The sequence below is a fragment of the Phalacrocorax carbo genome, chromosome 2 (genome assembly GCF_963921805.1).
Source record: "Phalacrocorax carbo chromosome 2, bPhaCar2.1, whole genome shotgun sequence".
Taxonomy (NCBI): domain Eukaryota; kingdom Metazoa; phylum Chordata; class Aves; order Suliformes; family Phalacrocoracidae; genus Phalacrocorax; species Phalacrocorax carbo.
Window position 1 is genome coordinate 130117324 of NC_087514.1, and position 25007 is coordinate 130142330.

A 25007-nucleotide genomic window follows, 5' to 3' on the forward strand; every position below is an offset into this window, starting at 1 on the left:
ATTTCATCAAATGTGGTTGCAATTTTTCCCTTCTGATGCTGTGCCAGAAGACCATCTTATCTTGATTAAAATGCTCTACAACACTTTGAAAACAGATAATCTACATCACATGGTTAGTGCTCTACGTCCACCTTGGAGCCTGAGTTCATTGAAACTGGACTCGCGTCTCCCTCTCCATCTAGTACAGTGTTAACAACTTGCTGGATCTGTGACAACCCTGAATCCTCCTGTGTTCCCTTTCAGCTACAGAGCTGTACCAGTGAGTTTCAAGCTGGAATAATCACTAGCCATGTCTGCTACTAGCTTGAAAAACAGCAGCAGGTTACTTTCTCTGGGAATGCTGAGCTGTTAGGCTGCAGCCACCTACAGTCTTTGCTGGTCTGAAAAAGACATCTTACCTAGTAAAAGATGTGTCCAGATAAAGCAACCAGTGTACTGTGTTGTCACCAATTTGTCTGACCATAATTTTCACATACATTGCTGAATACTCAGTCACTGAAATAATGGAGTTATTTAAAAAAAAAAAAAAAGACAAACACTTCTATTGTACAGCCTAGTTCAGAGTCCCATATCTTTAGCTGATTCAGCTTATCTGCCTTTCTATACCTTTGACAAATGTATGTCTCATATCATTTTTTCTCCCTTTCCTCCATATGCCTTACTGCTTTTCCTCCATGTATCTTATCTCCAAATGATGTGCTATTAATCAGCCAAAGACACCCTTCACTGCTAAGTGTTCCTCAACTGATTTTTTATCAGCACAAGTAGTTACTAGTTACAGCATTCCTCCCACATGCTAAAGACTTGGGGGGGGAAGGGAGGAGGGATGGCAAGGAGGTTAGAGACTGCCTCACCACATAAATACTATCTGGGACCTTTATACCAACCTGCCAGTTTGTTGTAATGATAGTGTTGCTGTTTGTTCTCAACCAAGTACCTGGTGGGAGGAAAGTGGGACTGCACCCTGTCTTATTTTTCAAGTTATTAACCTTCATGCTCTTCCCCTTTTCTGATTAATCTGGCTGGATGCCTGCTCAGTAGTAGTTGAAGCTTAATACCTGAAACAATGTGTGTATATACACTGTGCCAGTAAGGCTTGCCCAACAATGCTCATTCTGTCATGTTTTCCCATGCCTTGTGTCAATATCTCATTTTATATGTAAGCCCCCAGAGCCAGAGGAGGGGATAGGAAAAAAAAGAGAGAGACAGAGAGGGAGGGAGAGGGATGGAGGGAGAGGGAGGGAAAAGAGAAGGAGAGAAGAAAGTGGGCAAAAATTACATCCCTCAGGAATGTCAGCTGCTGTGAACTCACCCAATCCTCACCATGAAGCGAGCTGTGTGCGGGCACAGGTGGGCCTCACTCTCTGTTACTGGAGCACAGCCTATGAGTAGGGTCTAAATGAAGACTTTCATTGCTGTTCCCTGTTTTCATTGGAGTACGGCCATCACAAACATTTGCAGGTGGCTTGGCCATAGTCTGACACTAAAATATTTGTGGTTGTGATAAAAATCAGAATATTGCTACAAGATGGTTCTATATAACATTTAGGGCTTGATCCTGCTCTTACAGAACTAGCCTAATGCGAGTTTTACCCGGTTGTGCTCTGCTGTTTTTATTGCTCATTAAAAGGCATATTCCCTGGCACAATTCTCCATGGTAAGGACTCATCTACCCTTTGGGGCAGCTTTAGATGTTTTTTAAAAAAGGGGGAACCCAACCCAAAACCACTGATTTGAGCACCTCAGAATGTGGGCTTGTTAAAAAGCAGAACCACCTCAACTTTGTCAGGCCAAACCGAAACCACCAAACCTTGCAGAACTCAAACATTTTCTGAATCCACCTGGATCTTCCTTCAGTTGCCTAATATGGAAACCATTGTCCAGTCCGTATTCCTCATGAATGAATCTTGGATATAATTCTTACCACATTTAGAAGGATAAGATGAAGATAAATGGAAACGACAAGATATGTCCTTTGAATAAATAAAACAGGCACCACAGGGAAAAGACTGAAGGAAAAGATGACAAACAACAAGGATGCTAACACTTTGGCAAGTAGATGAAGTCCAAAATCCAGCAATTATCTCCTAGGACACACCACGAACAAAAAACAAAACCTCCTCGGAAGAGGGAAGAATGGGGAACAGAGTATGCTGGAGGTCACACTATAAGTCTCATTCACACACCAACTCACACAGAGACTAAAATGCTGACAATTGCCTCCCAGTAGAGCAGCTTTAGACTCAGACTTAGGAAACATTTGACTGATTTAATCACAGGGGAGAATTAAGATATGCCACGACAAATTTTCCCAAACAAGATGCTCACCACTGACTAGGAAATAGGCCTTTTTATCCTCAACCCCTCCGACTTCGGAGATTCTAATCACTATGGCCCCAAACCAATACAAACCCAAAACCTGACTGACAGGGTCTTGCAAAATTACATGGAGTTTTTTTCTTATTATATAGAAACAATTGTTCGGAAGCCAAGTACAGTCCCATGTAAAACACCTCACCACTGAGTACTAAAATTTGTTTGGGGTTTTTTTTGTTTTTAATTAGGATCATGATTACCAGTAGACCTATTAAGTCACAATTTGAACAGGAGCTTAATCATCCTTAACCCAAATAATGGCACTAGCTGCTTTTCTTTCTAAAACTGAAAAAGAAACTGTTTCTTCCCCCCTCCCTCTCTCCCAGCCCCCTGTCTTTGAACCAAATGAGACATACATAAGACAACAACTTTCCTGAATTCACAGGTGAATGGTATTGCAAGTGAAATCTCAGTGAACACTCTGTTTTGTCACTATGTAACATATACAAAGGCACATATATGTTTTCCTTACCCATACTATCAGATTTCTATATTAAGAACGAAATCCTGAAATAGTAGTGGAAAAGAAAGTAAAGGAGCTTTGCCAGGAGCACAAAACTGGGGCACTGGATGGAATCCACGTACTGTGCATAGCTGAGTAACCCTTACAGAGCGGTCAGCGCCACAGGCCATCCCTGCCACCACAGCACTAGGAGACAGAGAGTCTATGGTCTATGTCCTGCCCCAGCCATGAGGAATATTGAAAGAAAACAAGAATAACTGGATTTTGACTTTTCAATGCCAGGATTTTGCTTTTTGATTTTACTCTGAAGAGACTGCGAGTTGCTCATCAATTATTTAGGCAATGACTGGGGACAGAGACTGCTTTTGCACTTATCGTATAATGATGTGACCAAATTACAAATGACAGATAATGAATCTAGACTGTTGTTTCATTCTCAGTCCACTGATTCATCTTTTCATCCACATTTTCATGCATAAAACTCCCAAAATTCTCAGACTTGTGTGACAAAAAAACCCTGTACCCTCAAACCATCTGGGCAGTTTCTGTATAATTAAAAACAAATTATTGTGACTTATAAGGACCTCATGTTTGCTGGAAGTAACCGAGTGTACAAGACACATATGTTTTTGTACATACAGTTCTCCAAACATGAGTACACAATTGGCATTCAAGCCAATACAGTAAGCATCCATATTGTCAATCTATGGGAATAAATATCGATCCATCATCACAAATTGAGCAACTGCTCCAAGGTGGCTGTGCCAAACTCCATCTATCTTGATGCTCTTTTTATTTTGTCTTCTAGCATTCCTCAATTAAACAGAGTACCTAGGAAACAGCCTAATCCCACTGAGCAACCAGAATTCCCGTTGACGGAAGTGAAAGGATCAGCTTTACAAATAATCTGTCTTTCCTCCCAGAGCAGTTATAGAAACAACATGAACTGTGAATGTAAGCAAATAAAACCAAAAAACTGGAAGGAGAAAGCGGACTTCCCTGTAAGTACAGTACTCTGTCCCTTTTGAACCAAAGTGCCAGGCCTGGACCAGATGTAGTATCCTGGCCATTCCTCCACAGTCTGCAATGCATCTTGCAGGGGTTCTTGCCACATGCTGGCAGGATCAAGCGCGAGCTCCAAAACCTCAAGAACCACGAGGACAACATCTGGTCCTGCATGCAGCTGAACCTTAAGAACCACGAGGACAACATCTGGTCCTACATGCAGCTGCTTGAGACAGAAAACTGGAGAAATGAGAAAATGGAAATGGATTTACCCAATCTGTCGATTTGTGGAAGGTGCTTGTGTAATGACGGAACTGGACTGTGGAGATGGCATGGCTTGTTGAATCACGACGCTGGTGTCATGGTTTGGCATCCTTGTATTTGTCAGCTGGTGAGATCCAGGTCCTGCCATTGCTCCTCCAACTGTGTTATGCATGGAGATATTCTGTGAAAAGAAGGGAAATGGGGGATGGTGAAGGAAAATGAAGAAGAAATAAATGTCTAATCTTGGTTTTGTGTTCTGTAGGAATACTATTAGAAATCTGAAAGTATCAACAATATGAAAAGTTAGTGGCTCCTGAAAAATCCCAAGTCAATAGATCTTGTTGTAACCAACAACGATAAAGAAATGAAAAATAACTATTTACTTTTACAGGGCAATATAAATGTGAAAATACCCGCACGTTGACTAACACTCTTCTGTGATTCTGATTTGTGATTTATAATGTGGATATTTAGCACATATTCTCCTAACTAAATGTGATATATATTTTGTTTGAAAATTACTTCTGTGGTGAGTGCATGGCACCTTGATATACTACATGGGTTGTTTACTGTGTACTAGGTCTGCTTAGACTGACAAGCAAATCAAGTTTTATAGTCCCAAAGTAACAAACAGTACATGGTACATCACGAAACAGCCATTTCTATTAGCCTCCATATATTTTGTAGAGCAATAATATCGCAGAGACCTGCCTGGAATAATAGCACTGTATTTGCACATATATAAACTCTGCTTCAGGTAAGTTGGAGCCCTTAAAAAGTTCTGTAAAAAATATAATTCACAGATAACTCATATCCACAGAGCAAACAAGCCACACGAGATCAGGATATTACTGAGGAAGGAACTCTGGAATAAAACTTCTCTCCTATTATCCCTATACACACAATACACACTGCTGCTAAACCGCAGGGTTTGACTTGGCCCGCGTTTAAAAACAAACAAAACTCTCAAGCCAGAGATAACCCACAGCGTATATGTATGAAAAATATGGTAACCTTGACAGCATTATTTTTCCTATCAGGCATCAACGTGTAGCTTGTTAGCAGTAAGAGGAAAAGAAACTTTCCATTGTCACCTCATGCTAGGCTGAGTAAAAGGGGAAAAAAAAAATCCCACCTTTACACACACACTCTGCCACCAAGACTCACACAAAGCATCTTCCTGACCACTGCAATACCCAAGATTGAAAACTAAAGTTAAATTTCATTCAGAATTCCAGTTTGTCCAGGAAACACATAAAAACCCCAAGATAACGATTGATAAAGCTGGTGAGAAAGGAAACTCAGAGCTCTGCTCCAATGTGGAGGACAGGAGAGGCAGACAACATATTGAATCCCAGACCTAAAAGAAAGATTGCATTCTGAACCAAAACAATAATAAACCCTTTAGATTACATTCCTCATGGAAAAGGAGCCAATAATTAGAGGACCCACATTATAGGCCTTAGCTGTCATCCCCCTATCTCCCAATTCTTATATATTTCAGGTGATTTCTGATGCTGCTGTGGACATAGGGATATCTCTTGCTTCGTTAACAGGAGTTGTCTCAGTCTTCACAAACATACAAAGAGGCAGAGGTGCTGCCTACAGACACATAGTTAGACCACTCACCCACTATGAAGACAACCCAGCCCTGAGTTCCTGTTCCGATAAATAGTTTACACAGTATGAATCAGATCCAGCAGCAGAACAGCCAGTATTCACTAGGAGCATGAATTGCAAGAGGAAGCCAGACCAAGGACTTTAACAGGCAAAAAGAGGGAATAACCTTAGATGTATGGAATCTTTTTCAAAAGATCTCCCTCACTTCTCATATTCCTATTAAAATGTCACTTCTTCAATGGATTAGTGTTTTCTGACTAAAAACTATTCTGTTAAGAAGAATATTACTTTTTAATATATATACACACGTACACACACATATATAAATACATAAATATATATATACACACACACACTCAAATCTAGTTCAGGATTCAAAACCACACTGACTGTTTTGATTATTACAAGATTTTGCAAAACCAGGTCTAATAATCTATTCATCTGCAAGTAAATCTCTTCCTAAAGCTTCCCCTTTATATTAAATGCATGTGTTTCAATTAAAACCTAACAGTATGTGATACTGACATATTTCAAAGTTCACCCTGATTTAATTTCTCCTCTACACTGCCTCCACAGTTTCTGAATCCTTCCAACTCTTTCTTTTTTGCCTGTTCGCTTTCAGTAGTATGTTTATCAGAGCAAACACTAAATTGCAAGAGAGGCATACAGTACTTGTACCCATGATCCATAGGGGACCAACAACGAAGAAAAGCATCAGCCACCCACAATGAGTTTACTTTGCAGTGCTGCACAACTGCCCCCTGCCATCGCCAGCACAGATCTTCTGCCTGCACACGCATGTCTTGCTTCCAAAGAGGGCTGTCTGTGCAAAGCCAGGGCACTGGCATGAAACTGTCCAGGATTCAGAAAGCCTTTCTCTAGATTACTGACTCCAGACCACAGACTTCCAAGAGCTACAGAACACTGATCTGCTACATGGGAGGATCTTTAAAGGAAACATGGATAGCGCCACGAGGCCTGGGAATGGACAGGATGTAAATCCAGCGTGAGCTTTAGACAAGTGGTACCCCAAAACTTCCCAAATTTTGATTGGATTTTCTTGTAATGTGGCAGGTCAGAACTTAAAGATTTAATATCAGATTCCTGTACTCCTACATTCAGTATTGCCATTTTCTTCTCCTCCTTCTCTTCCCTTTTTTCTCCTGTAATTCAAAACCTCTCTAAGGTACAAATGGTATGAGTTATGATGGGTATGAAAAATTTTGTTTGCACTTAAGACATTGTAATTGCTAGCATACATGCATAAACTTGTAATGCTGATTCAAAATTTTAACCATTTCCAATAAACTGTATCTTTTCAGAAAGTAGGCTGAATATGTGATGCATGGTAAGCAAAAACAGAATGAAAACCTGTCAACACATCCAGATGTCCATTCTTCTCAGTAATGCAAGCACTGTTGTGGGGCAGGAACTACATCTTTATACTGTGCTGCCAAGAGAAAGCCGAAGATTTCCCAAGAAAACGTCCAACTCACCGTGACTCTCACATTCATAAGAAAATTATTTGGCAATATCAGAATAATTTACATCAGTGAGATGCTTGTGAATTTACAGAGAAGTTCAAGCAAGTTCATACTTAAATGACAATGCCTATGTTTTGACAGCAGGAATGTAGTGCACAACAGATCTGACACTAACTCTATCTGATCTAGTCATATGCATCATGACATACAGAATTACTCAATATCACCAGCACATCAAGACGAGGCTCGTTGCATGTGTGATGCAGACAGTCTTCAGAACTCCCAAAATGGTCTTGCTGTGTTGAGCTTTGCATCTGATTCTGAATGGATCTGGATAGGATATTAATGAGCTCATTGCAGACTCAACTTTAGGCCCTTATAGAAATAGGACAAATCAGCAACACTGGCTGAAATCAAGACCTCCATTCTGTAGTTGAATTGTTATTTGGTTAGGCTGCTTCCAGCTCTACATTTAAGGAGTTCTGCATGCTTTCCCACCAGGGATCCACCAAGAACATCTCACTTTGACTCCCCTTTTCATTCTCCTCCAGCTCTTAAGCCAACGGTTAGAATTAATTGCTACTATGTGCTGGGAGCTCCCAGCACACCAACTCAGAGGAGGAGTTGACAGTAGTCGTAACGCAGACAGAACTCTCCCTCTGCTTTTAACACAGCCAAGACCAGTCCATACTGTGACAGAGTATGATGCACACTCAGAGTTTTCTCAGAGAACTTCACAACTGTCCTTCAGCATTAGGAGAGGGCACATAGCTTATTACTATTATTAATTTTATTAGACTGAACCTAAATGTTCACATGGGGAACAGGCCACCCACATGGCAGGAGTTGTAGAGACATGGAAGATATCCCCTGCCCTTAAGATTCACTTAATGGGTCTTAATTAAGATCCAATAAATTAAGATAAATTTATTTCCTCCTCACCAAAGCTCCCGGTCATTCCCACTGATGCAGAAACTAAGATTATAACACTGAAGAACTTTTATAGAAATGCTCCCCTCACACACTGTACTCTCCAGCAGTATTTAATGTTCAGATAAATAAAAGAAAAACCAACAAGCCATATCCACAAACCGCCTTTAAATCAACATGATCATTCTCAACCTTTCCAGCTGCAAGAGGAAAGGGAATAGATCATCATCAGCTTGACTTCTCCCCAGTTACACTGTATTCCCCATTTTAGCTTCAGGCTTTCAAGAAAACATTTGAGCATTTTTCTCCCACATGCAACCATTTAACTTTGGAAAGGCAACACACTTCTTTTTTCTAAAGGCTAAAAACTTCTTGAAGTCATGCTTCCATGTTCTGGTGGAGAGGATTACACATCACTCCACAATAACACACACCCTGTTGGCAAGCACAGCCGAGAAATGATGGCTGCGCAGACACAGGCAAAATACACACCATTACTCCAGGCAGTCACCATTTCCACTAACCCCTGGCTCTTCCAGAGAAACACCCATCCATGTGACATGGTACCACCTGTACCACACGTCTCCATCTACTGAAGGCACAGGATGAAGAAGATGGATCTATCCTTTACTATCCATTATAATATTCTGAGTTTCAGACCAAATTTGTGTGTGACTTTAAACTATCAGAGCTAATTTCTGAACCAAAGCCACTTTATATTTTCCTACTGTTCTTTTTCTAACTGTGAGGTTTAATGAAAATTGCAAATACCAGTTTTATACAAACTGAAGATTCATTCAGGACTGTTCTGAGTGAGATTTTAGATCAATAGAGCTGTCACCTATAACCAGTTGTACATAAATATATTTTGCAGACTGTTATAGAAATTCTACAGTCAGAAGGTGTTTTCTGTGAAAAAAAAAAAAGAAAGAAAATTCTAATTCATCTAAACAAAGACAAATCCACCTTTTCGTATCTTGCAGTTTATTTGTAATTGATGTTTTTGCAAAAAGTCATTTAACTGTGTTTTCCCAAATAGCAACTTGAAATATTTTGCAGATAACTCAAGAGAAAAAGCAACAACTTAAACAAAAAAATTAAAATACAAATCAAATACACAGCAATGTTTTAGAATTTATATAGCCTGACCGCTCAATTAATTTTAACAAGGAGAAATTGAATTAAATTTAAGGAGAAATATTCTAAGCTGTCTCACTTCCAGGCATTTTACAGTTTATGGGGTAAGAAAACATGCATTCTTCTAGGAGGCTCTGCAGACACACAGCATTCAGGGCAACAAAGATACCCATTTAAATGGCAGCTAGCTGTGCACTTGTAAGGAGCGTACAGTAGCATCTTGCCTACTTATGGAGATCGCAACTTCACAATACACAATACAAGATACCCGCATGAGTGGAAGCCACCAGAGACACACTCCATTGCACATGCTGCCTGCACACCCACCCAAAAAAGAACAACTTAGAGACTTGGAAGACATTGTTGTAAAGAAAATTATAGACTAAATATGGCACATAATGGCACACTTCAAAATTATTTTAACCATATACAATCTCCATCAAAATTACTGAGCATCTATGAATTCTCTCTGGGCAGAAAGATCATCTCAAAACCAAAGTTATCAAATCTCCTCAGAAACAGCACCAACCAATTTATTTTCTCATTATTCAGATAATGCGTAAGCAAAACACCCTCACACCAGCCCATCACAACCATTTCATCTGTTACTAGTGCGCAACATTTAAACTGACATAAGCACAGAACTAAGCTCATTGTCCACCCAAGGCCAGCAAACATAGCAAAGGAACTAGGGAAGAAAATGGAGATTAAAAAATTGATCAGATTACTAATGCAGTTGAAGGATTACATGAAAAAGAAAGTCTATTACTAAGATTTACATTTTTTAAAAAAGAAAAAAAGGAAAAAGTTCCATTATGCAAGAGATGGGAGAGCATAAACTTGGTGGGGACTGAAATGCAATACTTTTTCTTTTTTTAAACTGTAACATCTGTATAGCTTGAATGAGAAAAAGCACTAAAGCACGAAAAAAAGACACAGAAAAGAACTGCTGGAAAATGCTGTGTAGTAACATTAAGCACAGGGAGAAAGCACTAGGAAGATCTTATTGCAGACTGCTAAAATCCATTTAACTCCCTTACTTAGCGAGAGGTATGAAGTCACTGAATGAGGCTGACACATAAAAATACAGAACTGATGCCAAACGATCTATTCCTCAAAATGTTTTAAAGAAAGGCAAATGCTCACTTAACAGCTACTTGATAAAAATGGCACATTTAGAAAACCAGCAGGCCTGATATATCCCAGAATATGGAATGACTCTTCCCTGCCTCCGGGTCCTGTGCAACAGCTACCCCTGAACTGGACACAGCTTGCTATCCACACAATGCCGAAGACTCAAAGGCCAGGAGCAATACGAGTATATCTGACTTCTTGAACCCCAGGCACCACCACTCAAGGCAAATGTTATCAACCTGATCTCCTTAGGGGTAAAAATGTAAAGAAAAATTAAACTCCTTACTCAAAAATGACAAGTAATGATAGGCAGATGGGGGAAGAAGGGAAACATTGCTCTCACTGAAATCATAAAGCTTTGAATCTGTACTTATCAGTCTTTGCCACTGGTTTCCAATTTTTTGGATCACAGACCTCTGTCAACCCTCTGAATTTCTCACAGAGCACTCTGTGCTCTTATCATAAATTGTGTAATTAAGGCAAGATGGTTCCACGGACCAGCTGCAGATGACTTACCACAACTTTGCGACCACCAGCAGTTCACAGACCAGAGTTTAACTGCCGCCCAAATACTGCTTCAGAGCACTGTGGCTAGAATTTCTTGACAATAAAGATAACATTTCTAAAGGTATCTACAAACTTAACTAGCCCAAGTCCTTCTTTTAAAATGTCTTCAGTCTTTTGGAGCCTTAGTGGACAGTTACTGTTAATTAATAGATTAGATTCATGTCCTGGGGCTGGCAGCAGCTTTGCAAAATTCTGTCCTCAATATCTATGCTGGAACATGCAGGGAAACTTCCTTGTTGTTTCAAGTTAGGATGAATTATTCTTATATATAAACATGCTGGCTGCTACTAAAGAGGCAGAAACAAAAAAAACTTCGTACATAATATTTTTTTTCTTTTTATCCTATTTTCTTTCAATAGCTGTTACTATCTTATCAGAAAGACTTTCTGAGATAGAGAGTGATGCAAATGAAAGCTCAAGTTTGCTAATCTCCAGCAAACTACATGGTGCTGCTAAGAAGCATGGCACAAGACACAGGACAGGCATATGAAGTGCTAAGCCAGGTATACGCCACCTCAAGGCTACAGCAGTCACCACCATAATTCAAAGTCCAATGGGCCCATTTAAGTGCTACTAATCCTCTTAAGGCCGCTGCCTGAAGGGTGACAGCCCTGCACAAAATCTCTTCAACACAGCTCGTGCTGTGGGCCAACCTTTGACGTGCCTCCACTTGGCCTCTGCCCCTTGGATGCCAGAAGCACAGCCACCTCCTCTAGTCTCTTCCTCACACCTTCTGGGGAAAATGCACATGAACTTATTCCACGGGCACATTAAGCCTCCCTGCCTGTCCTCCACTTCAGCTGCTGGTTTAAGGAAATGCCCCGACTCCACTGATATTATGAACAACATGCAGGAGATTTAGAATTTTTGGTCTTTTATCTTAATTTTTGTGACATGATCTAATTACAGACATTCAGTGGTGCCCTCTAATTACCAGTAGAAATGAATACTGAAAGATGACCCTTGTCTTCCACGATTCCCTCCCCTCTTCCCCCACTACCCTCCTCATGCCCTTTTCAGCATATCTGTCCAGACTATGCTTTTGACATATGAAGCCTTCTTTACATACCCAGTAAGTAATATATGGCATGTACCAGACGTACCCACGATAAACCATTTACTAGGGGAAAGGAAAAAAGGGATATAAAGGAAATGCAATGAATATATTTTAAAGGAGAAGGAAATTTTGGAAGACTGGTCTCACCAGAGTTTGAAAGGAAATAGCTTCTCTATGGGAAAAGATGACATCAGATTGCATGCTTATATCTTGAAGTTTCCTACAGATATCTCCTATTTTCCTCAGGGTTGCTTGTTTCGTACACAATTACTTGCCCAAGATAGTCATTTAAGCCACATAGCACAAAGAGCTGCTTCTGTTCAAATAAACGTCAATAACACTAAGCGTGCATAGCCCAGTTTGGGTCACTCAGGGTGTTTTGCCCTACTAACACCACACTGCGTCTTGCTAATTGGGAGGCTGCAAAACAGGGGAAGTACAACTGCCTGCCTGGCTCTACCCAGTTCTGTCATACTTTATGCAAAAGCCATAAACTGACTACTTCGTTTCTTCTAAGTTGCCTATTGTGACATTTATAAACAGGAACCTGGCAGCATGTCAATGGTGCAAACTGATTTCCTTTTCTAAATACAATTTTAAAAAGCAAATAAACAAGGTTATGCCTGCTAATGAAACATTATATGCCATGCTGGAGCTAGTTTTTCTCAAATGTATTCTCTAGAGCAGATGGAACACCAATAAACACAAAACAACAAACCTTTTTATAAGAAGCATGTTTATAAGAAAATACATTCTCCATAGAACTTTGTCTAAGGAAAAACTGGCTTAAATCTGTAATGTTATCTTGGGGACCCAATTACAGTCCCATTAGATTGCTGTAAACAAGGGAGCTTGCCATGAATTTCAAATGGAGGAGGGCTAGTAAGAAACATGAAAAGGAAGAAAAGAGATTTGACACTATACTTACTAGGTGTAATTCCTAGAGGCCTCAACTGAAATCAAGGCCTTATTGTGCTAAAATCTGTATAGACACATTGATGGACTATACTTGCCCACAAGCCTTACAGTCCAGAGACAAAGCAAGGAAAGAGGAAGGAAGAAAGAGAAAAAGTAAGTGATTTGTGCAGCCAAAACTCAGGACTCAATGGAAGGGCTTTTTTCTCCCAGTCCAGTGTCTTATTCACGATCTTGCAGCGTTTCTCTGCATCTACTACTTATCTATGAATTCAGAAAACCAGGAAACTTTAAGTAAAGTAAAATTTAAAAAAAAAAACTAACAAAAACCCACTCTCCTCTGAGTTTTATCCAGCACTATCATTTCATTTTTGTAAATCAGACAGAATGCACGTACAAAGTAGGTACTCAAAGAACCTTCTCAAAGTAGGTGCACGTCAACTTTTGCAGGACAAGCAATTAGCCATCCAAAAGCAGCTGCCAGATCTGGAGGCCAGTCAGAGGGTAGTTGAAAACCTGGCTTTCCTTTCTTTATTGTAAGGAGTTTTGTTTTTATCCATCGTGAAACAGAAAGCTGGAGGGGGAGGGCGGCAATCCTCCAGGAATTGCTTTAAACAAGCCTTTGATACCGCTAACTGAAGGCACTAGGCTTTTCAACATTATGCAAACCATTTATAATCTGTTAATAGCAAATTCACAGAGACAGCACTTTGGCATTTAAATTTGTTATATTTTATTTAAAGCTTCTTTGAAATTCTCATCATTGATTTCATTGGCATAAGTTATTGGCATCATGCATGAGTTACAGCAATGGCTGCTTGACTGCATTCAATGACCAGAACATTTTTTTACACAGAGCCGTTGGTAAAGGAGGGCAAAGATGGTAGCAACAAAACAGCCAGTGATTTTCCATTCAGGCAGTTTCAAGCAGAAAACCAGCAGGCTTAACTTTTCTGCTAAGAAGTCAAGTGGAAATGCTGCTACCCTGGTAATAAAATGCATCTCCTAAATATTCTTTTGACCCCAACCCACTGTGGCATCTATGTTGGGCCAGGCTGGCTAGTGCTACATGGGGACTAAAACAAAATGCTGGGAAAGGTCCAGAAGTCCAGGCCAACAGTGGTCTCAAAAAGCACCCAGACAGACCATCTGCTTATGGATCATGGGCCTAACCAGTGGAATGGGTTGACAAGTGAACTGGTAGGAAATCAGTTTTCATCAGTGAAAATCATACAAGGAACTCCAAAGCATCAAGCTGGGATGAAGTTCCCAGACCTCCTGGGAAGTAATTACAAAGGCAAGCATGAAGTTTTGCAGCATCCACAATTGTTTCAATCAATTTTAGGTTAATGTTTTGGGAGAGGAGAGCTATTTTAGACTAGATCTTAGACTGAAAGGACTTAGAGAATTAGGTTCATCAGTTGACAGCATTCAGACAAAATTAATCATCTTTGTAGCTGTAAGAGCTTAAAACATTAGGGTAAGAAGGCAATCAGACTGTGTACATAGAAGGCAAAAGAGTTAAATACACTTCTAGCTAAGAAAAGGTCACTTCCAGTGAGTACAACAAGGGATACAGGCAACAGGTTTTACAAGAAAGCATTCTCTGAATCCTCAAAGATGTTCTGACATTCTGCAGTCTGGTTAAGGAGAAACACGCTTCCCTTGTCCATCTCTGCCTTGGTTTTAGCAGTTACCTTCTGCAGTGGCAGACAGGCAGAAAAAAAACACCAACAAGACTAGGAGAACAAACATGCTTAGAACAAAGAGAAACCAACAGTAGTCCTCCTGCAAAAAAATACAGTTGAATGTCCATTGGTGAAGGCATGTGACTTTGGTCTGAAAGCACAGCTTGCTGGGGATCAGCAAAAGAAGAGCTACTGTCAACAGGAAATAAACTAAGTAAGGGAGCTGGTGTGGAGTTGGGACATATCAATTCCCAGGACTGGGACAGCAGAAGAGATCAGAAATATAACTCCTTGGACTCCAAAGGTGTTCTGCAGGTCAGGTACACCGGAATCTGCATAGTCATCCGTTTCCTCACGCAGCTACAGATTTACTGCATGACTTTGAGCAAATTACTTCACATTCTTCTGCCTTACATCTAAAACAGGACAAGTATATTCAACAGCTACAGAGGGCTTGGAAGTGGCAAGAAGTGAATAGCTTTTAGAGACAACACAGTATACCTACCTAGGAAGGCAATACAATACAGCAGTGGCAGAGCAGAATGGGTTTTTTGGTACGAGAACAACTCCACAGGACTTTAGAGTAACATGCATTTAAACTCCAACCTCACAGAAATGACAAGAGGTCATAACCAAGATACTTCATAATAAAACTCTTTTCAGTATTAGTTTGAATACCAATAGAAGAATAACAAGACAAAAGAACAGTTTTTTGGTGACTACAAACAGGAGTGCAGAGAGGGACATGTAAATTAGTAAAAGCAAAGAAATTACTGCATGCTCAGGTCCAGATAGAACTGGAGGATCTATTCTTCAGAGAACAGGAGCTCATCGTCTGCAGAAAACTAGATCCCATTAAAGCATACCTGGCTGTACATCCCAATCTGGGCACTAAAAATCGCAAGCCATTTTAGAAGAGTCAAGCTAAAAATCTTACTGAGGGTACATGGCGGCGGTGGTGGACAAAGTAAATTCTTAATTGTAAAAGCAGGACACACTTGGCCTAGATTCTTTTCTGACTGGAGTAAATGGAGAGAACAACAAACAAGCTGCACTATATTTGATAATGCTACCAGACAAACAATCATCCAGATGCACATGCTTCCAGTCCCGTTAATTAAATGCGGTGTGGAGCCATCCTGAGGAAATTGCATACTGTTCCTTTAGAGTACCACACACTTCTGAAATGCTCTGGTGAGGCCTCATTCCACCTGAGGAGTCACAATGCACATTTCCCTAAGTAATAAACAATTGGTCCTCCTGTAATGGTGTGATCTAGCTAGATAGACAACTTCATACAAGGAGGCAAAACATAATTCAGGCTATGGAAAGCAGGAGTTTCTGCTGAGCCATGAACGAAGTGGGGTGGGAGCTCATCCTTGAGGAACAACCTAGCTGCACGTGGAGAACTGTAACTCTCACTGCGTGCCCTTCTCCACGCAGCAGCTTTTGCCTACAAAGTGGGTGTCAGTTTACCAACAAAGCAACCTGATATGTGAAAGCTGAGGGATAGGCAAGAGAGTCAGGAACGCCACTCCGGCACAAGTAGCACCTCAGTGCCGTTCTCAAAAGCAGCTAGCTAATAGGGTATCAGCATTAAAGAACAGCATATTACCCTTGAACATCGTAACAACATTGCTCATTTTAAACCCACCTAACTTACAGTTAGCTTGGAAGTTATTACTACACAAGACTCAAAACAGAGCTGATGTGGAGTCCAGGAATTGCTGTCTGGTTTTTCTTCATCATCAGAAGACCATGGAAAGGACTCTGCTTTGGAAATCCATTGGATCACACTGTCTAAGCACAAGGAAATAGGTTTTCCACTAAGATAGTGCTCTGAAGGTGATTCTGTGCATGTTTTAGCCCGTCTGCCAGTTCTCTAGGAAAAGTACACTGGCAACTCCTGGTCACAGACAGTATTTTAAAGACTTAAGCTGAAGGTAGCTGCTAAATAGCACAACCTTCAGCATTCCTGGTGATTGCTATATCGGAAAAGGCAATGAAACTCCTGTGTGATATTCTGAAAGCCATTTCCCAAACATAACTGAATGCTTGAACTCATTTCAAATACTTGGCACAAACTGTCAGATTTGAGATCAAAGGCTAAAAAGCCAGTGCTGTTTGTGACTGAATGCAAGGTCTCCTTCAAAATGTGGGGCACCATCTCATATTTCTGATATACAGCTGTGAAAGGGTTTGCAAAGCTGAATCCAGGGAGTCTGGCTTGCTGGCCCAGCATTTTGCCCAGAGTTTCACACTTTTAAGAGATCCAAACAACAAAGCTGGTAAGTTTGGCTGGATTTACTAATTGTGTCCCATGTAGTAAGACCAGAAATTTTAATCTTCCCAACAAGATTTATGAGGTATTGGCAGGGATGCGTATGTAAGTTTAGCATTCAGAGAAAAGCTATTCAAGAGAGAAAGAAAGACAGACAAAAAAAAGATGTAAAGTCTATGAGGTTCAAAGAAAAAAAAGAAAGATTTGTGTGATAGTATATTCTTTGTTGTTCTTTTAGATTATTTGCTTTAAGGCAGAAATATGATAGTCTGAATTTTAATAAGATATGGTAAAGAGTCTGTGATGTAGGGAGTCCAAAATAATTATTCTTCCTTCAAAAAGGACAGACAACGTACTAGCCTACAATACTTGGTCTGTCTCTTCTTACAGTAAACATTGCTAATGCTCCTGGAGAGGGGCTGACCTTGCCAGCCAATTACATTATGCTAATTTGTCTGTTACTATAACTCCTACAGAGGCATTCACAGCTCAAAGCAGGACAGAGATTTATATTGTCTCTTCCAAGCTGCAGACTATGGTGATTAATCTCGCTCTCTCCTTCCAGTTACAACTCTACATGGCAATATCTACACACAGCGCCACTGCACATTCGAAGTGACAGTTATTGCCAGCTTTATTCAACTTAAAAGACAAGCTGTGGTCCTACCTTGCCCTTTTAATAACTGTCACTCTATCTACGAAAGCATATGCTTGGTAACAGCTGTTTTCCTATGAAAACATATGGTTTCTCATATGCTTTTGAAAACACCACAGAAACGTATTTGCTTGTTAGATGCTAGTACCATGTCACTATATCAAGCAACAAAATCATCGAAAGGAACTGCAACACGTTTTCTATGTTATACTCATGTATTACAAAAATACCTATTGTTTTCAAGCAACAAAAAATCATCCAGCTGAAAAGATTCAATGTAAAAATAAGGGTCATAATTTAGGAGCTTTATGCACTACAGTATTACTTAAAGATGGGCTCAGAAATGTTGGTCTTCTACAGGCATGCAGCAAATAGCATGCTTCATGCAAACAGTTTACAGTCCGTATTGTATCATGAAAAAAACCCTCACAAGATGTGGCTCTTCCAACTGCTGGGAAGATCAGAAGCTTCCCTAACATCTTTCAGTTGAGATATGATAAACAGAGTATCAAAAACAATTGAGTCACAGTAGTTTATAATAAACTACTGTCCATCAAGCGAACCACAGTAATGACCTTTACATGCTTCTCTGCCTCCCCAGTAATATTTAGGGCAAGCTAAGAGTATTTGCATGGCCAGTGCTGTAAGAGAGGAGATAAAAAGAAGCTAACTTGTTGGGCTACTTGAACTCAGATGTATTTGGTCTCCCACCAGGCTAAACTGAAAGATAAATATTTTGGTAAATAAAGGTTCCGGCTGTGGTTTTGAAACTGATTTCGACATAACTGACAAAGAGACTGACAGAAAAATGCAGCAAGGTTTGGAAGTGTTAAAAAGACAGTTAGGGAAGTTACAGTTCAGCAGAAAAACAAGAAAAAAACAAAAATATGGCTTATGAGAAGGTCTTACAGAAATTTCCCCTTGGCTTTAAAAATAATTCCACTGGGATGTTTGTAGAAAAAAAACCAAAAAACCAAAAACCAAAAAAGCCCAAACAGACAGACAGAAAGACAGAATGATATTCAATTATTCAATCCAGTTTATGCTCTAGGATCAGCATCAGCATGAAAACCACCCAAACTTTACTGCAGTAGCTGCTGGACGTGCCAGTATCTCTAGGTGGTATTACAGTACTACTCAGATAACTTCAAAAATCTGACACCTGTGTCTTTATGGCAGTTAAACACAGGGTCACAACAACAACCAAAAAAAAAAAAAAATCACACTGAAATGTTAGCGTTTTATTACCTATTCACAGTGAGAGGGCACATACAGAAGTGCACACAAATCTGTACCACTGACTTTACAGTTTGCAGCAGATCACGTCGCGCTACTGCCTGCAGTTAATAACCTGAGCCATAGTCTGACTTTTAAGAAGGTGCTTAAGCATGTGATGCACAGAGGTCAGGAAAGCCAATGAACAGCAAGAACCAGTGAAACACTTGTGACAGCTTGAGGTATGGCCCTTGGGCGTTTGGTCACCCCTTTCCATGGGTTATGATTCCCTCCAAGCAGCCTGTGAAAGGTAACGCTTGCCTGGTGGGTACGTATGTCACTATGAGGAGCTAGCGTTTTGCAACCTTCTGGCAGATCTGCCATAAACCTTTCTAAAAGCAAGCACCAGCCAAAGACTTAATAAGAAGCCTTGGCATAGGAGACATAAGAAAATAAGTTGATTCCTTGTGCAACTGTTCCTACGAGGGAGGATCTAATGCACCTGGGACAAACCTTACAAAGCCCTCAGAGGAGATTAATACAGGATGTTTCACTGGGAACGTAGGGACTGTGTCTGAAAGTGATACAAGACAAGGGAGGGAATGGAAAGATACCCTCACTCGACAAAAAGACACTTTGCACTTCGCAAATAGAGGTATAACCTTGTTAGCCTGGTTAGACATCACAAGGAAATTACGAAACCAACTTCTTAACACTGCCCAGTGGCTCTCAATCCCAGAAGGTAACTGAGAGCACCTCTTGCCTAAGGTGACTCTTTCAAGCTCGTATGAATTGAAAGGTCAAAAAGCAAAGAGTCCATGTCATGGAGGCAAACAGTTCATATGTCACACTGGTCAGACCTGCAGCCTATAAGACACAAAGGTTCAGCATAGGAGCACCATGAAATCATATTCACTTCTTTTTCTGTACACTAAAGACTCAGAAAGAAAGGAAGGGGAAAAAAAAATAAAATAGGGTACAGCCTGCCATTCAGAGGGTTTGTGTTCTGCCAAAAGCAACAGTAAAGTGTTCCTGTTTGACTTCAATTTGTTATCCATAACTCCAGTTCTTCACTAGAAAAGAAACAGAGGAAGAAAAGCTTGATTTACAAATGCATATCCAGTATTTCTGAATGTATCAAATAGCTTTGTGTGATAACAGGTATCTTCATAAAGCACAACAGCACGAGAAGACTTAAATGTACATAACCAATTATGAAATGTATGAAACACATGAAAATTAACAAAACCAAAATTAACTGTTTAAGATACTGTTCAGCACATAGAATATAAAAAATTAATAAACATATTTATAGACTTATACTGTTCACTTGCATTTCTCTTTGGAATCAGAACATTGGCTCTTCCATGAAGCCAGTTAATTTGCTGGTAATGATCAACACATGATATATTTCTGAACTCTCCAAAATTTAATTTTCTACTCATTTTCCAGCTGACGAACAAAAGGAAACTGCTCTTCCTGCATAATTAACTTAGCTTATATTCTTATCATGACCAGTCTATACAAAGCTATATCTGTACTATCTATATGACAGAATCTCATCTACAACCTTGCTATGCATGAAGGGGGAGGCGGGTAGGGGGCAGGGAATCACACTGCAGACTTCAACATTCAACAACTTCAGCAAAACTGACCTCACACTTTAAGTGACCTAAGATTACCTTGTTTTACGTATATATATCCTCTGTATTGAGTAACATTTTCAAGAGATGTAGTAAAAGGGGAGTACAGTATGAAAATATTTTGAAGTTTAAGCTTTCCAACCAGTTCAGTGGGCTTACATGAGCCCTGGTCCCATTGCGGAGTTTTTAAAATTTCTCCATTGCAAGAATAACTCCTGATTATCTCTTTATTAACTACTACTGGCAGAAGCTTATCTGCTTGACAGGAGAGAGAAAGAGCATTTAAAATCACCAGAGTACCACATTGCTTTACATCCCAAAAGGGGTGAGGGTGTCTAGCTGGCACAGCTCATGGAAGTTGAAGTGACAGGGATCTGATCCAGACAACATCTATACAGACAGCACGTTAGGTTCCTTAGCTGCTCAGCTTTTTCACACCGTATTAAGTCTTCAAATGCATCAACTCTGGAACAAGCAGATTTCTTTATTTTCTTGGAAAACATGCTGTGGTATTAGGCTGGTAATTTAATCTTGTTGGCAATATAATAGTTATGGTATAATCCCTCACGTTATAAAAGTAATTGCCATAATCATAACCTACATTCAATTATTTCTTTTGCTACAGTGCAGCTGCAGCAGTTTCCCACTCCCAACCTGCCATCCTATCACTGAGGAGACAAGAAGGGGCAGAAAGCAGAGCTCACAAAACTACTACAGCCCATCCCTCTCCCTTGCCTAATAGCAAGTGACTCCCCATCCCCGTTAATAAAGAGCTCCTTGTCCCTCCATTATGCAGTGTAATCTTTAAAAGATTACATTCTCATTTGGGAAAGAGCCAAGAGCCAGTGGGAAATTCTCTAGTAAATTGGATAGGGAGACAACAATATGAAGGGCAGCTGGATGGGAGCACATTTTTTTCAGGACATTCCTATTCCTGGGGCCCTCCGGCATTGTTAGAAGTCCTGCAGTCTCGGCTCTTTTCACTGCTGTGTTGTCAGGATAATACAATTCAAAAAGAAGGGGATAGAGATTAGCTGGTTTGAAGATGGAATGTGAGGAAGCGAATATTGAAAAGTGGTAAGAGAAGAAGGGGAAAGCCCAATTAGATTTTTAAGTCTTATCACCTTACATGAAAACAAGGGAAGAACACTTTGTTTTAAAACACTGTATTAAGTGTATCAACTACAATAGGCTAATATGGGTTTTTTTCTTCCCTGACCGTCATCAAGAAGGTAATTTGAGCACTCCATCACTAATAGCTTATTAAACAGTATTTTGAAAGGCACATTTCCCTCACTGCCGATTTCCCCTTGCCTGCACCTTCCAACAGATGCATTTTGCTCTGTGGAACCTACTTTCCACCCCACCCTACCTGTCATCCAGGATGGAGAAAACCAAAACAACATGGGCCAGGCAGCCCTATCCCATTTATCTCAGCACACAGAAGGATGCAAGTGAATGAGAAAGGCAAGTGGATTTTTGTTCATTTGCTTTGGGGTTTTGGTGGGGCTTTTCTGGTTTGGGCTTTCCCCCCCCTCCACTTTTATTGTTCTTTAAAAGTACTTTCTCAAGAAATCACACAAATTTATGTATCCAGAAGACTGGATAGGTGCCTCATGTTTATTTGGTTAATAATGGCATACATATACTACCATCTTAGCACCACTTTTTGTTAGAAAGTACAGAAATCTCAAGAAAAAAAAAATTTAAAAAGCTATAACAAATTAACTTTTTTTAAAGTACCAGATCTTTTTTGTTCCTCCAGAAAATAAGTTTTTAATCATAACATGAAATTCCAACCATTATTCCCTTTCATGTAATATAATTAAGTTATTTTTTAGGAGGAAGTAAAAAAATAGTTCTCACAGCAGGGTATCAGAAAGATTGTTTTTACCCTTAAATTGCTGTTCTACCAACTATAACTTTCTTTACCTGCAGGACTCAAGTAACAACAGTTACCTATAGTCCATGGGAGGCAGTAGTTAAAATACATTAAAATAGAGGATTGTTTGCAATTTAAAATCTTAGTGTTGGGAAGTCCTGATTCAGCAAACTATCTCTATTCAGCAAACCCCTACACACATGCTTGAAGTTAACCACATGTTTAAGAGCTATTGAAGTACACGGACTTTGGCCCCATTTCAGAAAAATCAGTTATATACACATTTAACTGGCTGAGATGGATGAAGCAAAGAAAAGAAATTGGGATAAGGGAACTGTACCTGAAAAAGATTCCAGCTAAACAATAATCCACAAAATAAGAACTTATGTGCAGAGGTGTAATATGCTTAATAGCTTTCCTGGTTTTCCTGAAACATATATGTTGGCATTTACACTTGCCTGAGTTTACTGTATTGGGAAGAAAAAAATAGCATAAATGGGAGAGAACTATGGTAACTACTTGACATTAGAGAAACAGGCCTTACATAGATCTATACATCCCAAGGAACATACATATAGATCTCAGAGATAAGACAGGAGTGTGATGAGAGAAAGAATATTTTATAAAGACCACTGAAAGCAGAAACAGCAGCATCCAGGCTGACTCTCCCTTCCTCTTTTTCAGGGAAGAACTATTCTAATACTCCACATCAACTGAGCATCTCTATCTCTCCTCTTCTCTTGTACAGCCACATCCCTTGACATCTCAATTCAACATTAAGTGGAGAAACTAACTCAATTTCCTTGAAGCCAAGTTTCTTTTTTTTTTTTTTTTTTCCCCTCTCTCTTTTTTCTGAGGAGGCCGGGGGGGGGAGAAAAAAGGAAATTATGCTTTCCACACTCCTCAATTCTGCTAACAAGTACATCACAGGGATATTTTAATACCCCAGTTCTCAGAAAACAAAAAACTGGCTTTTTACTGTCTGCCTCGTATAAGTGGTGATCCTTCTTTCTTTCTTTCATCTTTCTCTTTCCCTTGCACTGCCTCATGGTAGCCCTCAGCTTTCTCCACATCTGATTAACATTGCTTTTCCTCATCTTCAGTGTAAATGTTCCTTTCCACTTTCCCCACCAGGTCTGACCTGGAATAGGAATAAGTCCTTTATACAAGTAAAAGTGAAAGGTACTTTTCTTCCTTTCATTCCTTTCTTCCTTTCATCAGCCGATACTTTCTCATCATCTCATTTCTCTCCCTTCTGTCCCATATAGCATTCGGAAATCAGGGAGGACTCTTCCAACATAAAGAAGGAGGGACTAGCAACATATCTTATTTTTCTTTCTCCCTTGATAGGGAAAGAAAAGTAGCAAAGCAAAAATAAACTGCCAGATAGAAGCACACACCATCCGCAGAGGGGGCAGCTTTTTCTTCCAGGTGCCACTACTGCACCATTTCTACTGACAGTGGTGAAGCCAAAAGCCAGCTCCCTTTCTGTGCCTACTTTGAATTTCCCTGTGTCTTGGTAAGCCCACAAACACAGAGAAAACGCCACCCACCACCCTCCCTCAGGTGAGGGAGGAAGAGGAGGAAGAGTAAATCTCTCCTAATGTAGGAGGGGAAGCCACGCTGCCCAGACAGACACACGCATATTTTAATCTCTGTTGAGAAGGAGGTGAGACCTACTCAGCTAACAACTGTAGAATACTTTTAGCTTATTGAAAGGCGCTATGGCATGGAAGTCAAGCACCTCCATCTTCACACACATTACACTTACAGGCTACACAGCTTCAAGTTTAACATTGTGCCGTAATGTTTTGGTTTTTTTACTGCAGTTCCTTTTGCAGATGTCTTTTATTTAGAAAGGGAATTTCTAACCTTTAATAAGATATACTGGAGCAAGCTACAACTAATGAAAAGGTAGAACACAAAGCTTACATAACAAGCCAACAAACTTCTCTAAACATCACACTGTACATTTTTACTGAGACTCACAGGAAAATCAGCAAGACCTCCAGAAAATTTCCAAATAAAATCCAGCATAAAATCAAGAGACGCAGTGGTCATTTTCTGGAATTACAGAAAAGAAAAAAATACTTCTCCAGGCTCACAACAATTTTCCTATCCCCATTAAGCATATTTTTCCATCAAGAAGATTTCTCTTAATAATAGTATGCCACAAATGATCATTAGGCAGGAAAAACAGGTCAGGGCAGGGATAACAAAGATGAAAAGAAAACTGCTGAGAGTTCACCTCTGCTGTTTATTTTGAGGCACACTTAAGATTCGAGTTGGACTGTTCTAATCGTATTCAAAGATTTAGTTCTCTAAAGAACATAAACAAAACTAGCAAGGGCCATCAGCCAGAATAAAGCTTTCCTCATAATCATAGAGTAAGGTCAGCTTTTGTTTGTTCTTTTATATGATAATCTCAACTACCCTGTGTTGATATTTTTAATTCTTAAAAAAGGAGAAAATAAAATTTCTTAAGACTAATGGCCTGTTTCTGCAGGGACAGCTTTCTTAGCATGCTTTTTTGGGCTGTGCTTTCTTCGTCAAGTATTTTTAAGCTTTTACACCTCATCTAGGTTAGCATGCTCTGGTTGGCAGCCTGTATCCCTTAAAAGGCGAGGCAATAATCCATCTAGGTTTAGGGCATTTTCACAGAACTGATGCAGAGCTGTGTCAATTTTAATG

The 25007-nt window shown here is 39.9% G+C and overlaps 1 protein-coding gene across 2 annotated transcripts in view; it reads right to left on the reverse strand.

Annotated features, from left to right (window-relative positions):
- Positions 1-25007, reverse strand: part of CREB5 (cAMP responsive element binding protein 5) — a 261732-nt gene that overhangs the window by 171799 nt on the left and 64926 nt on the right. For both annotated transcript variants that reach the window (XR_010371704.1, XM_064444344.1), the window contains exon 5: positions 4117-4289. Coding sequence is in view for 1 of the 2 variants with exons in the window: in XM_064444344.1 (XP_064300414.1) it covers positions 4117-4289 (173 nt within the window). In the remaining variant the exon portion in view is untranslated. The remainder of the gene's footprint in view (positions 1-4116; positions 4290-25007) is intronic.